General features: G+C 59.6%; 1 protein-coding gene across 3 annotated transcripts; it reads left to right on the top strand.

Annotated features, from left to right (window-relative positions):
* The first annotated feature begins 46 nt into the window (after nucleotides 1-46).
* DNAJA4 (DnaJ heat shock protein family (Hsp40) member A4) lies at nucleotides 47-14523 on the top strand. Of its 3 annotated transcripts, XM_045058696.1 has the most exons (9): nucleotides 3129-3321; nucleotides 3409-3650; nucleotides 3778-3917; nucleotides 6147-6327; nucleotides 7891-7995; nucleotides 9138-9365; nucleotides 10236-10466; nucleotides 12612-12712; nucleotides 12818-14523. In XM_045058696.1, exons 1-9 carry the CDS (start codon nucleotides 3221-3223, stop codon nucleotides 13031-13033), a joined length of 1545 nt encoding a protein of 514 aa, XP_044914631.1. In that variant the 5' UTR covers nucleotides 3129-3220; the 3' UTR covers nucleotides 13034-14523. The 3 variants fall into 3 exon arrangements, with proteins under 3 accessions (XP_023110545.1, XP_044914632.1, XP_044914631.1); XM_023254777.2 differs by lacking the exons at nucleotides 3129-3321; nucleotides 3409-3650; nucleotides 3778-3917 and adding exons at nucleotides 47-234; nucleotides 845-983; XM_045058697.1 differs by lacking the exons at nucleotides 3129-3321; nucleotides 3409-3650; nucleotides 3778-3917 and adding exons at nucleotides 390-408; nucleotides 845-983.
* The last annotated feature ends 181 nt before the right edge of the window (nucleotides 14524-14704 follow it).

The raw sequence follows: 14704 nt of genomic DNA, 5'->3' as shown, positions 1-14704 counted from the left end.
CTGGGCGCGGCAGGGCGCGGAGCCCGGGACGAAGCTGGCTCAGTCCCACCCCTCGGGGCACGGTTCCCGCCGGCGCGACCCCTCGGGCTGTCTGGTCTTCCGCAGGGCAAGGCGGCGGCCCCGGACGCCCAAGCCCCCTTCCCAGCCTCCAGACATGGCCCGGGGCGGCGATCAGAGCTGGCGTCCCGGGGAGTCGGACGGGCAGCCGGAGGAGCGGACCGCCCAGAACAGCAGGTGGGCCGGCGGGGTCTCGCGGGGGTGGGGTGGGGCGAGCCCGGGGCGGGGGGCGTCGGGAGTCAGGTGTCCAGTCCAGCGTCTGGTGAGCGGGGGATCCGCAGCCGGAGGCTGGGTGACATAGACGTCGGGGGTCAGGGGCCGAACGAGCCCGGCGCGGGCGCTGAGCACCGGGTGAGTCGGACGTCGGGGATCCGGCGTCCAGCTCCGGGCGAGCCGAGGGCTTCGGGGGCGGGGCGAGCCGGGCGCGGTGGCAGAGCACCAGTCAGCCGGCCGTCGGGGGTCGCGATCGGGGTCGCGGTCGGGGTCCCGGCCGCGCACCCGCTGCCCCGCCCGCCCGGGCGCCGCCGGAACCTCCGCGAAGGTTCTGGGCCTTTGTGGCGTCACCGTCTCCTCGCGGAACCTTCCGCCGGCGCCGAATAAAACCCGCGGCGGAGGCGCCGGAGGCCGAGTGCGGCGGCCCCGGGCGGCGGGCGGCGGGAGCCCAGGGCGGCGGCGGCGGCGGCGGCGGGAGCCGGAGCGGGAGCGGGAGCCGGAGCGGGACGCGCGGGCGGGCGGCGGGTCGTCCGGGGGGCGCTGACCGGCCTCGCCCGCCCCGCCCCGCCCGCAGAGCCAAGATGGTGAAGGAGACCCAGTACTACGACATCCTGGGGGTGAAGCCCAGCGCGTCCCCGGAGGAGATCAAGAAGGCCTACCGGAAGCTGGCGCTCAAGTACCACCCGGACAAGAACCCGGATGAGGGCGAGAAGGTGCGGCGGGCTGGGGCCGGGCACTGGCGGCGGTCGTCGGCGGGGCCGGGTCGGGGTCCGGGGGCTGGGGTTGTGGGCCGGGGCTGGGGTCGGGGGCCGGGGGCTGGAGCTGGGGGGCCGGGGGCTGGGGGCCGGGTCGGGGGCCGGGGGCTGGGGCCGCGGTCGGGGCCGGGCATAGGCGGCGGGGGTCCGAGCTGCGGCGGGCCTGGGCTTCCGTCGGGGTCGGGTCGGGTCGGGTCGGGTCGGGTGCAGGACTAAGGCTGCAGCGAGGCTGGGGCCGGGGTCGGGGACAGGCGGTGGGGTCCCGGACTGGGGTTGGGGCCCAGGGGCTAGGGTCGGGGCGGGCATAGGTGGCTGGGGCCCGGGGTGCGGCGGGGGTGGGAGCGGGCTCGGCGACAGGCCATGGGGGCTGGGGTCCGGGACAGGTTGCTAGGGCCCTGGGCTGGGGTTGGGGACAGGCGCCTGGCCACGGGCTGCGGGCTGCTGTGGAGGCTGGAGTTGGGGTTGGGGCTCAGGGGCTGGAGCTGGGGTCCTGCCGCGCTTAGGGGGCGGGGCCCAGGCTGTGGCTGGGCTGGGGTCAGGGTTGGTGGCCGGGAAGGCTGGTGGGCACACTGCTGGAGGGAAGTTCTGCAGAAGGGCAGCCAGCAACCCAGTGAACTAAGGCACACGGCACCAGAAGTTTGTGCACTCGCCAGGAGCAACTGGGTTGAACTGTTCCGGGCTCATCCCTTGACGCACAAACCCCAGGGGTGAGTTTCTTGCTAGGACCTGAGACAAACCCGGTGTCAGTCAGCTGAACCGCTGGCCAGATTTGGTCTGTGTGTCTATCTCCTGTCAGGCATTGAATAATCACATCTATTAAGCAGGAACGGAGAGATCTCTGCCCAGATACATCATTTTGCGGGAATATTCCAGGTTTTCTGTGACAAATGACCCACAGTTGATTCCAAGTATCAATAATAGGCTGGAGAATTCTGTAATAGGCACCTGAATTCAACTGTTTGCTGTTCCTGGGAACAGAGCCGGCCTCCTTGGGCTCACTATGCGCCTGACCGGGGACTGGAAGGACCCTGCGTGGATCCTTGGGACAGTCTGTTGGCCTGTCCACTCCTCCCTCCACTTTCTGCCACTTTCTTATAAAACTTGGTGTCCGATGACGTTGGGGAGGTGGACTTTTGTAGTCGCTGGCAGCACGGGCTGTCACCCTTGAGGCCGCAGGCACCCATCCAGCACTTGGACCTGTGGCAACGGGGCTAGCGTGAGTGCCCGCCTGTGTTCACTGCCCCGTGCTGAGGAGGCTCCTTCAGGAAGGTTGGCCGGTGGCAACAGTGATAGAATATTTATATTTAGCCACATGTGCCGAATGTGGCTGTCACAAGCTTAACATGCTTTCCTGCGAGACCGTTTTGTCTTGTCACTCACTCGAATTCTTTCCTCTATATTTAGATGGCTTACTGTAGCTTTGAAAGTCACCGGCTTTCTGCACGGCGTTGGTGTCTCGTAGACGTGCTCCCAAATTCGCCGTGGCCCGTTTCTGAGACTCTCCCTTAATGAGCACGTAGCCGGGCTTCTCACTCAATGTTTCAGAGGCCGGCTAGAGGCAGCCTGGGGGAAAGCCTCCTGACCCCAGTTTCAGGTCAGGTCTCCTGGCACTTTCCAGGAGTGAGTTCATGACCGTGTGCGCACAGCTGGACCGACTGTGCCATTGCTGTCCCGAAGCTGTTTTAAACTGGACCCGAGCTGTCCCGCGTTCCCATAGGCGTCGTCCTGTAGAAACCCGTCCCACAGCTTATTTTCGGGCACCAAATGGGTGTCCCGTAAATGAGTCTCTTGATGGGGAAGTCTGGTATGTTCCTCTCTGCCTGGAGCAGGGGTTCCGTGATGTCCCCCGTCCCCGCCTTCCATGAGGGGGATACGGGGATACAACCCTTCAGTTTGGTTGTTGGCTGAAGCTCTGGTGGGCTGCCTCTGAGCCAAACTCCGAGTCACCGGGCTGGTCTCTCGCACCTGTGCTCGCCATTGCACGGTCACGGGCCTGGTGTCTCGCTGTGGGTGGATGGGGGAGGGGGGGGTGCATGCCCTGTAGGGGGCGGTTCCAGAGGGAAGGTTTTGCAGTGGAGGGGGCATCGGGCGCTCCGTGAAAATTGGGTTGGAGATCACAGGGGGCGAGGAGACTGGCCACCATTCATAGAAACTCTGTGCCATAGGGCTCCCTAGACTCACTCATTCTTCACCAGATGCCTCCTTGCTGGACCTCTTGTGTGCTGGGCACACTGCGTAGACCTTGTGTTGTCTGCTCAAGTCTGTGTGCAGTTCTCACCCACTTGATGTGTCACAGGTAGAGTCTTTATTTTCTTCCCAGGTTTGTCACTGTATTATTAATGTCTCTTCAAAAATAGATGAAGCCGGTCTTTCCGCCCTGCAGGGAGACCGCTAAGATGGCCGTTGGCCTTTGTTTTGGGCCCTGTTGTCCTGTGTTGCTAAGCACCGGGCAGCCGTGTTTGTCGTCAGGTGCCCTGTGGAGTCCGCGGTCCCCTCGTCCCGCCAGCTTTCCGTGGGCCCTTCTGGCGGGACCAGTAAGCCAGTCCCTCTCGGGCAGGGCTGGGGGCATCTGGACTGCTACCCTGATCAGCCTGAGATGCATCCCGTCTTTTGGCCCATCGCACCGTAAGTTTTAGTTTGGATCGTAGATTTTCAAGTTGAAAAATCATAAAAGAGAGCCTAACAGCGCAGGAAATAGCAGAATGTGGGGAAAAACCAGCCAGTACACGTCACCCTGACTGCCTCTTTGCAGGCAGCTCTTTCCGGGGGATCAGACGTGGTCATCCTGGCACGTTGTTTTCTCGCTACACGGTATTTTACCAAAAGTACTTCTCCAAGTTGAGACATCATCCCAGAGCCGTTTCTTCCTCGCTGCACAGTAATCTCGTTAAGGTGGGTGGCGAATGATCGCAGACTGAAAGGTGAGCCGGTCGGAGCCCCAGTGCCCAGCAGGGAGGCGAACCTGAACTGGGGTCTAGAGTGCTGCAGCTGGGGGGGGGGGGGGGGAGGGGGGCGACAGGCTGGTAGGAGTGGGAGCCCCTTCCCACGTGGGACACGGCCTCCCGGACAGGCCGTCGCTTCTGCTTTCTCAGACTAATCATGGGGTCAGTAAGTCCAGGTGCCTTTCAGGCATCCAGGATATTTGGTGAGTGCTTCCTGTGGAAATTCTCAGGGAGCATACCTCGTCCCTGACACACAGGCCCAGGAACTCGGGTCGGCGGGGAGCCTGGTCTCCCTGCTGTCAGAGCTAACGTCCCGGGCACCTAATCCCCACACTCTGCTGTGCAGAGCGGTGGTCGTGAGTGGTGCCTGCTGCTTTGCGGAAATGCGGAGAATTAACTTAGCAGAAGGTCTGGCTGCCTGGAGTAGGATCTGATGTCCCTTGAAGACCTAATTTTTAAAATTACTTAGTTACTAGCTGTCATTTGTTGATTAGGTACATGTTAGATCTCTACCCGGCATCTGTAACACAAGAGGAAATGTAGTGCTTCTGTCAGATTTGCAGACGTGTGTATTTTAAGTTTATTTAGAGAGAGAAGGTGCACACACACTCATGTGCAAGCAGGGCGGGTGCAGAGACCGCGAGAGTCCCAGGCAGGCTGCGTGCTGTCAGCACAGAGCCCGACTCGGGGTCGAACCCACGAACCGTGAGATCGTGACCTGAGCCGAAATCGAGTCCGACACTTGACCGGCCGAGCCCCCCAGGCGCCCCCGTGTTTGTGGCTTCATAGCACGTTTTCTTTTCTGTGTGTTCTACGGAGGCAGCTGCCTTACGGGATATTCACATAGAGCCTTGTCTCGGACCGGGGAGTGCCTCTGGAGGGCCGGGACCCCGCGTCCTGTGTGCACTTCTGAAGCCCCACCAGAATCAAGCCGTTCATCTAATGAGTACCAAGTGCCTTCCACACGCCACGCGTCCCTCTGGGTCCCAGCAGGGGACGAAGCTGTCCCAGCTGCAGTGGGGGTTCAGTCTGAGGATACGTGCGGTCTGGCCTTGGCGCCCCGTGGCCCGGGCCGACTCACTGTGGCACCGGCAGCTGGCATGAGCACGAGAGGCGGGACACGGGTGAGGTCGCGGCGGTCGCCTCTGTGGAGCGGGCCTGCGGTGTGGCGAGCACGGATGCGCTGGAATACTTTATATTGTCCTAATTTTATGTTGAAAGCTTGCACACACGGATGGAAAGACGGAGGTAGGAGTGTGAACACGCGCGTTTCGTTCACCAGCTTCTCGCACTGTAAATGTGTCACTGTGTCTGCTCTACCTGTCTCTTCACGGTTACCCGAAGCTGCACCCAGCGTGAGCTCTCGGCCCAGAAAGTTGGCAGGTCTTGCCGAGGAAAACCCGCATCCCCGCACGGATCAGCTGTACGCCTCTCCCCCAAGGAACAAATTCACATGTCTCCACTTGTCCCAGTGTCTTCTCTAGCCATTGTTCCCCAGTCCAGGGTCACATTGCATTTAGTTTTCTAGAATGTCTTTCAGTTGGGGTTTTCTGACATTTTTTTTTAATAACTGGTTGCCAGTGACACAGTTTCGGCAGGAGGGCGACGCATGGGGTGTTTCGTCCACTTTGGGGCCTTGGATGTAAACATTGGGAGGCAGATGAGATGTGAGGAGAGAGGTTTTGGTGCTGGTGGGAGGCGAGATGGGGAGCCCGAGGGCAAGGTCAGGAGGACAGATGCGCGGGGACAGGTACATGTGGGGACAGCTGCGCGTGGGGACGGGTGCATGCACGGACGTCTGTAACTGAGTTTCGTGCTAGGGAAGCAGGGAAGCTGCTCCTGAGCTGGGAGGCGGCTGCACCCGGGGGGTCGGGGGCCGGGGTGCTATCGGGTGGTAGGTGGAGCCCCGGGTGGCCGAGGCTGGAGGAGCTCCCCTCGCTCTCCCGAGAGGCCCTGCCACCGGCCCCTCACTCGGTTGGCCCTGTTTCCCGGAGAAGCCAGGTTCCAGAGGGCGCAGGCTGCTGGCGTCGGGGGAGTAGGTGCAGAATGTGTCTGCCGTGGCGTCTGTGATGGTGGGTGTGCCTCACAAAGTCCTCAAACCTCCTCTCTCTCATTGTAATCCCTCTCTCTCTCTCTCTCTCTCTCTCTCTCTCTCTCTCTCTCCCGTTTCATCTTAAAGTTTAAGCTCATATCCCAGGCATATGAAGTGCTTTCGGATCCAAAGAAAAGGGACATTTATGACCAGGGCGGTGAACAGGCGATTAAGGAAGGAGGCTCGGGCAGCCCCAGCTTCTCGTCACCCATGGACATATTTGACATGTTCTTTGGTGGCGGGGGACGGATGGCAAGAGAGAGAAGAGGTAAATACTTGTTGAAGACGTTCGGCAAATTGTATAGTTTTCAGATCATACATGTTATTGGAATCAAGACGGGTTATGCCTTAACAGGGCACACACATCATGTTTGGGGGTCTCTAGCTTTAAATGGTTCACCCCTTAGCGGGCATCCAGGCACCTGGAATGTCTCAGCACGCGTACCACTGACCCGACACCCTCCAGACACGACCTGAAAGGGAGCAAGTGCACTGGCGGCCAGGAAGGAGGTTCATCTTGCCCTCTGCTTCTCTGTCCTTGGGGTCAGGCCCCTGAGTGCCCTGAGGGACATAATGGCACCTGCTGTCTCTGCCCCATCTGGCCAGGGGCCCTGCGCTCTGTGTGGCTGGCACTCTGCAGTGTGGCCTTGTTTTCTCAGCCCGCTCCGATTTTCCAGGTGACACGATTCACCCCCTTCTCTCTGGAACGTGTTGTGGGTTAGCGGCTTCATCCCCGGGGGCTGCAGGAGGGACCGGCCTTGGCTGAGTGGCCCCAGGCTGCTGTTTCTGATTCTGGGATTTGCTTTTCCACCTCGTCCCTCCCACCAGGCTGTGTCCTCTGCCGCCTCTGTTAGCCGTGGCCTCGAATTGCCCCTTCCCCCTTCTGGTTCCCTGTCGATGATCTGCTTTGGACCTTGAAACCAGAAAGATAGCCAAGCTTGTTAAAATCCTGGGTAAAATCAGAAGCAGCAAGCTCTGCGTTGGGGTTTAAGAGGGGTGGTTTGGGTCGGCAAGAGGCCCTGGGGGAATAAGGGGGTTTTGTTTTTACATCATGACAGACACTGAGCTTCAGAAGCTTGGCTGTCAAGTCTTGAACACGGGGAGCCGAAAATCACGCGGAGGTTAGGAAAGTCTCCCCCCGTGGTCTGGGTGTGTAGCCGCTCCTGTCAGTGACGTTATGGACACGATTAAAACCGTGGGTGCCCTCACTGCCCTGAGATGAACCACTTCACGCCCTGAATCAAGTTGTGTCTCAAAGTTGATGGCCAGGAAACGGCAGCTTGTCTTGGGGATTGTGAGGGTCCCACGGGCAGCAGGGGAAGGGGGGTCTTGTCTTGGGGAGCGTGAGGGTCCCACGGTGGGGGGGGGGGTTCCGACCCTGTGGGTCACCATAGACTCCCACCCCAAAGATGCAGGGGAGAGTTCCCACTTGGCCACAGACGACAGAAGGGCTCAAAGAGTAGAGAGCATTACGCTCGGGGGAGAGTAGAATTCCAGTTAAAGTGCCTAGACGGCTGGTCCTGCCTCCCCTGTGCGGGAGAGGCCCTGTCATGGGGAACAGCAGCGACCCCAGGCGGGGTCCCCCAGTGATCGCTCCGTCCTCAGGGGGGTGCTAAGAAAGCAAAGACGGGGAGTCGTTTTGTCCACATCTATCAATCACTGGACAGAATTGGTTCTGGCTGGCAGAGGCCCGGAGGGTGGGCCGGTGAGATGGGAGCACCGGGACAATGAGTGATGGGTGTGGCTCTGGGCTCTGGAGGCGCCCGCATCTGGGGGTCCCGTGGGCACGTTTAATACCGTATTCCCAGGTGTTCTTTCTCCCTCTCCTAAGGCAAGAATGTTGTACATCAGCTGTCTGTAACTCTCGAAGATTTATATAACGGAGTCACAAAGAAGCTGGCCCTCCAGAAAAACGTAATTTGTGAAAAATGTGAAGGTAAAAATTAACGTTTGAATGAGTCACATAGGTCTGATCCCTTAGAGGATGAAACAGTTCTGGTTTACAGTTCAGAGGAAAATACTTGGTTTTTTCGAACATAAGGGTCAAACAGATTGCCAACTGGTAGCCTAAGGGCCAAATCTGTGTCACTCTGCCCTGTACATTTTTATATGGAGTGACTTTTTTTTTTAACACGTTAATTTAAAAAATTTAAAAGTCGGGTGCCTGGGTAGTTCAGTCGGCTAAGCATTCGAAGCTTGACGTCAGCCTGGGTCTTGATCTCGGGGTTGAGTCCAAGCCCTGAGCTGGGCTCCATGCTGAGTGTGGAGCCTAATTAAAAAAAAAAAAAAATTAAAGTCAAGATGATTCACCTAACTTAGGGGTCAGCAAACTTTTTCTGTAAAGGGCTAGATAGTAAGTGTTTCAGGCTGGTGGGCCGCGTGGTCTCTGGGGACCATTCAACTCTCAGTGCGCCAGCAGCCATTGGCATAAATGAGCAGACGTGCCCGTGTTCCAGTGGAGCTTTGTAAAACCAGGCAGCTGGGCATAGTTCACCGCATCTTGAGTTGTTTTTTTATTTTTTTTATTTTTTAATGTTTATTTTTGAGAGCGAGAGAGCAGGAGCAGGGGAGGGGCAGAGAGAGGAGGAGACAGAGAGTCTGAAGTAGGCTCCAGGCTCCCGGCTGTCAGCACAGAGCCCGACATGGGGCTTGAACTCACGAACTGTGAGACCATGATCTAAGCTGAAGTCGGACACTCAACCCACTGAGCCACCCAGGCGCCCCACGAACACAAGTTTTAAAAACAGGATTTTTCAAGAAAAATAGTATCTGGTGACCTCAGACGCACGTTGTCCTGAGTCGGCCGAGCTGGGGAGCCACCCCTCCAGTTCTCGCAGCCGGGCCCACTCGGCCACCTGTGGGCAGGGGAGAAGAAGACATGGCTGAGGAAGCCCGAGGGGTGAATTGGCTTGGTGTGGCTGGGACCGCGAACCTTTGCGACCCCACGTTTATGTCTGGATGCTACCCGCTCCGTTAGAATCGCCCAAACTCTCCCGCGTTGCTCTCCGTGACTGTAAACAGTCCAGTCCCCCCGTGTCCCCCGTGCCCTGGTGCCCAGCTCTGCTTCCTGCCCCCCAGGTGTTGGCGGGAAGAAGGGCTCTGTGGAGAAGTGTCCCCTGTGCAAGGGCCGCGGGATGCAGGTGCACATCCAGCAGGTCGGGCCGGGCGTGGTGCAGCAGATCCAGACCGTGTGCGTCGAGTGCAAGGGCCAGGGCGAGCGCATCAGCCCCAGGGACCGCTGTGAGATCTGCGGTGGCGCCAAGGTGACCCGTGAGAAGAAGATCATCGAGGTACACGTTGAAAAAGGTGAGGCCGCCCAGCGCCGCTCGCCGGCTGGAGGCGCTTCTCGGTGCCGACCGCGGGCGCGTGCTGGCGTCGGGAAGGGAGGTCTGTGACGCTGCAGATACTCGAGGGGCCCCGGATGTGCCCGGAGCCCTCTTGCCTCCTCTTGTCCCCCCAGGTCCCCCCGCCGTCCCCTTCACCTGTCTGTTTGCTTGCTGAGGTCTGCTCCCTCGAGACCAAAACAACCCCCTCTCTAGGGCTTTCCAGCGCTCTGAGAGTCACTGGACCTTGATTTTGGTCAGTTGTCCTTCCGCCGTCCTCTGGCGATTCCGTTAGAGTCACTGGGAGGATCCTGGCGAACGTGGACCGCAGAGCTCGTGCGCGTGGGGCCGCGTGCTCCTTCTGCACACGTCCCTCTGCTGCGTCGGATCCTCCCCGCCCCCGCCTTCCCCTGCCGTCTGTTGTGCCTGCGCCATCGTTAGAAGGCCTTTTGCATGGTTAGCGGTTCTCCGTGGATTATTCTGTGGATTCCTAATCTGGTGGATATATACTACATGAGAGATGAGACCAAAGTGCACAACTCAATACCCAGACTGACAGGTGTTCTTAAAGGACTTCTGTTCAAGCATCCTGAACCCTGTGTCCGTGTGCACGCAGCCCCAGAGCCGCGCCCCACGCGTGCAGCGAGAAGACCGCGTGTGCGCGGTGGTGGAGGGCATCCCCGCTGCGCCATGTGGTGGGGTGGGGGGCGTGATCCCAGCCACCGCTCTGGTTCCCTCCCAGTTGGGAGGTTTGATGAGTAAAACCCCCAGAGGACTCTGTGCCACCTTCACAGCTCTGTAGGAAGCATGGCTTTTAAGAGAAGTGCTAATCAGAAAGGATGATGTCTCACAGGTATGAAAGACGGTCAAAAGATACTGTTTCATGGAGAAGGAGATCAGGAGCCTGAGCTGGAGCCTGGCGATGTCATAATTGTGCTTGATCAGAAGGATCATAGTGTCTTTCAGAGGCGAGGCCACGACTTGATCATGAAAATGAAAATTCAGCTTTCTGAAGCTCTCTGTGGCTTCAAGAAGATGATAAAAACGCTGGACGATCGCGTGCTCGTTATTACGTCCAAGGCAGGTAATGTGTCGGAGGTGTGTCCGTCCCTGCTGTGCTGACTGCGTATGACATTGCTGGCCGCTAGCCTGGCTTCACGCTGGGGGTGGGGGACTTCCGTCACTCAAGTTAGTGTGACTTCTCTTTCCCTGAGGTCAAAGTCCTCGCCAACGACTTGGGAATTTTGTGAATTTTTAAAATACTCCCCTAGAAGGAAAGAGTCGGGGGGAGGAGCCTCAAACAGGAATCTTGAGGTCCAGCACTGTAACTGGGACCTGCCAACTTAAGCTTTTAAAAATTAGTTTGGTAAGAAAACAGCTGATAACAGGCTGTGGCTGGCTCATCACGTGTCCCCGCAGCTGCTGCACTGTCGACTACACGTGGGAGACGTTTTAAAATAGAAATTTCCCGAGAAAAAGACGTTGCCTGTCAGCTTAGCCACGGACGCTCCCACAGACCTGTCCGTCTCCACACACGGGGGGCCCTCCCAGGACCACGGGACCACGAGGGTCCTGCAGGGCCCGGGCGCCCAGCTCACATACGGACAGCAGGCTCGTTGTGGGCAGCAGGGCGCCTCGCAGGAAGGGCTGTGGGAGGACGGCAGGGGAGGGGCTGGGCCAGGGACCATCCGTGTCAGAGCACGTGTGCACAGGTGTGGCCGACACACCCAGGCTCCCTCCACCCCGTGTCGGGCCGTGAGCAGAGCGGCATCTGGGGTTTAGGGCTGCAGGGGCAGGCTGGGGCTGGGCTGGGACCCGCCTGTCCAAGGGCGGTGGCAGCCAGCACTGAGACCCTAAGGTGCGGCATAGAGAGGGGACCCCAGAGCTCCCTGCCGGTCTCCCCTCTGCCGGCTCTCACTCGCTTCCCTCTGTGGCCTTGTTCTGTTTCTGCTCTGCGTCCCCCTTCTGTCACAGAAGCATATGGAATTAGATAGCCAAGCCTTTATCAGAGTTTTTTGTTTCTGAACTTTGTGTTTGGAAACAATTTCAAACCAACCAGAAGTCGTAAAAGTAAAAACAGTACAAGGATCCCCTGCGTGATTTGCCCATTGTTAACATTTGACCGTTTGATCGTTTGTTGTGTGTGCATCTGCACATAATCAAGCCCCACGGCATAAGGGGACACTTGTGACTCCTCCCCAGGTCCCGTTCCCCCTGGCTTGGCTTGGCGGGGAGGCTGAGGCTCCCAGGGCCCCCGGCTAGCAGCGGTGAGCAGGTGCAGGTTCATGACCTGCTCACAGGGCCCCAGCTGATGGCGGTGCTGCTGGGCTGGTGGCTGTGTCAGCTCTGGGAAAGCTCGTCCTGGGCCACAGGGTCGGGGGTGGGTGACATGGGACCAGGCCCAGGGAAGACTACCCCCACCCCCCACCCCCGCCACCTCCCTTAGTTACAAGGAAGGGCCGGGGCTCCGGAGAGCCATCTGCCGGAGACTTCTCTTGTTTCTTTCTGCATGTTTCTTCTTTTCTGCGTCCTGTCCTTTTTTCTTTTACTGTCTCTCCTTGCTCGGGCTTATTTCTTGTGGCTTCGCTGCTTTCTCCTCCTCCTGTTGCCGGAGTGCGGACGCTAGGATCCGCGAGGAAGGTGCCCCGGGAGCAGCCCACTTGTCCTCTGTCTGCCTCCTCCCGCGTGTGGCTTCCCGGCCCCCAGTTAGAGGCGGAAGCGAGAGGGGAGGAGTGGAGACAGAAGAACTTGCCACCAGACAAGCCCACTGGAGGCCCCGGGCGGGAGGGCCCACAGGGGTCCGCGACACGCTGCGCACGGCCTCCTCGGGCTGCTGACAGCGTTTGGTGTCTCCTCCGCCTGGTTACTCCTTGTTTGTGCATTTGCGTTACTGAGCTGAGGAGCTCGCTTCTGTGGGGACCCGGCTCCTTCCTTCCTTCCTTCGCGTCAGGCGGGAGATGGCGTGCGAGGCTCGGGGGGCCTCAATGCCCGTGGTGCCTTCTGGAAAAGTAGCCGCGAGACCCCAGAGGCAGGCGGGCGGGTTGGGATGCAGACACAGGCGCCCCCTCAGACTCGGGTGTTCTGGCTCCTGCTTCACTTTTAAACCGGCCCCTTATGACGGGGGGGGGGGGGGGGGGTGCCGCGAGGCTGTAGTGCCGCCAGGGTGCTAGCCCCCCCCCCCAGGCCACCCCCGTCTTCCTGCTTCCTAATGGAGCCTTTTGTGTGGCAGGGGAGGTGATAAAGCACGGGGACCTGAAGTGTGTGCGCGACGAGGGGATGCCGATCTACAAAGCGCCCCTGGAGAAGGGGACTCTGATCATCCAGTTCTTGGTAAGTTCCCGCCTGTCCTCCGGGCCTGTCCTGGAGGTGTTGGGGGGCGGGGGGGGGGGAGCTGGGCGGGAACCAGCGCCACTCCCTCCGGCCTCCCCTCTACAGGTCACCTTCCCCGAGAAACACTGGCTGCCTCCCGACAAGCTCCCCCAGCTGGAGGCCCTCCTGCCCCCTCGACACAAGGTGAGGGTCACGGACGACATGGACCAGGTGGAGCTGGAGGAGTTCGACCCCAGCGAGCAGGGCTGGCGCCAGCACAGGGAGGCCTACGAGGACGACGACGACGGGCCGCGGGCCGGGGTGCAGTGCCAGACGGCGTGAGCGGCGCCCTGAGTGTAAAGTTGGCACGATGAAACGGCATCACCTCCCGGCCCCGTGTGTGGCGTGTCTGTGTGTGTGTCCAGCATCCTCAGCTGCCGAGGACCGTCTTGGTTCTGTTGTGCTTTTGGTTGTAACTTAAGTTATAGCTTAATTTATATTTAAATGTTCTGAGTGTGAATTACCTCTGGTCTGCATACGGGATCTGTTCATTTCCATTTTCAGGAGACATCATTTGAGATGCCGGTTGGCCTCACTGACACTTTGTGCTTCTGGTCACAGGGCAGGGACCAGGGGCCTCGTCTGGGGCTGCCCCTGTGACATCCCCAGATCTAGATTCTTGAGGGCCCTCAAGAACAAAGGCACGTCCGCGGGCTGGACTGGGCTCTCGGGCCGGGCTCACGCCGCGTGGGCTGTGGGGCCAGCGTGGTGGCTACTGTCCTGTTGGCCGGAATGGGGTGTGAATATGGCCGTCTCCTGGAAGCTTCCTGGCCTTGTGGGGTCCGTGTTCCAAATGAAGCACCACCATAGCTGTTTGCGTGTGACCCCACACCTTGTTCTCTGTGGTTTTAATGATTTTTCGTTGACCATCTTTGCTATGCTCCCACCAAAGTGCTTTCTGTAAAGAGAAGGAAGCCCTCCCGAGGGCCCCACATCCTCCGGCAGCAGCGGTGGGGGAAGCCTGGTGGGCCGGCCTGGGCGCCACGGCCCGGTCGCCTCTTCCCAGACCCAGCTCCCTGCTCTTGTCGGCTGCGTGGCGGAGGGCTTCCTGCTCCCGTGATGCTGCTTTGGCGAGAAGCGCGCGGACGGGCTCTGCCGTGCCTGTGGCGTGGGCCACCGCTGTAAATGCTGGCCTGCTCCGAGGGACGACAGCTATCGCTTCACTCCCAGCAGGCCGACCGCAGCTCATGCTTAGGGTTGCCTCAGGCTCTAGCTGTTCCTGGCCCGGTCCTTCCATGGCGGTCAGGAGAAACTGCCCCCTAAGCCGCTGGGTGGGCTAAAGCCGAGGCCGCTTGTATGTTCCACCCTCCTTGGTTCGGCAGAAGCGGAGTTCGCCGCAGACCCGGGGCTGCCCCCAGCAGGGTCGAAGGGCACAGGAGGCCTGTGGCAGTCAGGGCGAGCGGCTGGGGGGACCAGGCATTGCTGGCTGAGGGGGGGGGGGGGGCAGCGGCGGGGGTGTTGGGTGTAACTTGCTCAAAATAAGGAGAGAGCGAGCCCCCCTCACCCCAGGCCTGCTTTGACCACTGGTCAGGACAGACCTAAAGCCTCCTTTTCCAACTCCGCCTGTGTGGAAATCCATTCACAAATGGACCACGGTTCCAGGGTGTTGTTTCTGTGCTGTGACTCCCCCTGCCATTGAGAACTGCTGTTGATGGGGCACAACTACGTCCAGCCCCTCCCTTGGCGCGTCAGTGGGATCTGGAAGGTGTTGCTTAAAACGTACTCCACCTGTACACTTGTCACTTTACAATTAAAACTGAGCTGGTATGAGAGATGCTTCTGGTTTTTTAAACGATCTCGAGCTCAAACGAGGGGTGTTAAGTGCCCCACATGGAGATCTGATGGGTCGGCCTCCACTGTCCTGGAGCTTGTAATTGGAGTGAGAAGGGCAAGCGTCAGCTATGGGCGACGGCTGTGGAAAGGAGGGGGCAGCCATAAGAGCCCCCCCTGTGG

This window comes from Felis catus, chromosome B3, assembly GCF_018350175.1.
Source record: "Felis catus isolate Fca126 chromosome B3, F.catus_Fca126_mat1.0, whole genome shotgun sequence".
Classification (NCBI taxonomy): Eukaryota; Metazoa; Chordata; class Mammalia; order Carnivora; family Felidae; genus Felis; species Felis catus.
This window is presented reverse-complemented; position numbering and strand designations above follow the sequence as displayed.

What these genes read in the sequence shown, in the direction of transcription:
- DNAJA4 (XM_045058696.1), top strand. Translation starts at nt 3,221, where the DNA reads ATGCCTCCTTGCTGGACCTCTTGTGTGCTGGGCACACTGCGTAGACCT. An exon ending in GATGGCAAGAGAGAGAAGAG is followed by an intron (nt 6,328 to 7,890) that starts GTAAATACTTGT and finishes CCCTCTCCTAAG; the next exon opens with GCAAGAATGTTGTACATCAG. An exon ending in CTCTGATCATCCAGTTCTTG is followed by an intron (nt 12,713 to 12,817) that starts GTAAGTTCCCGC and finishes TCCCCTCTACAG; the next exon opens with GTCACCTTCCCCGAGAAACA.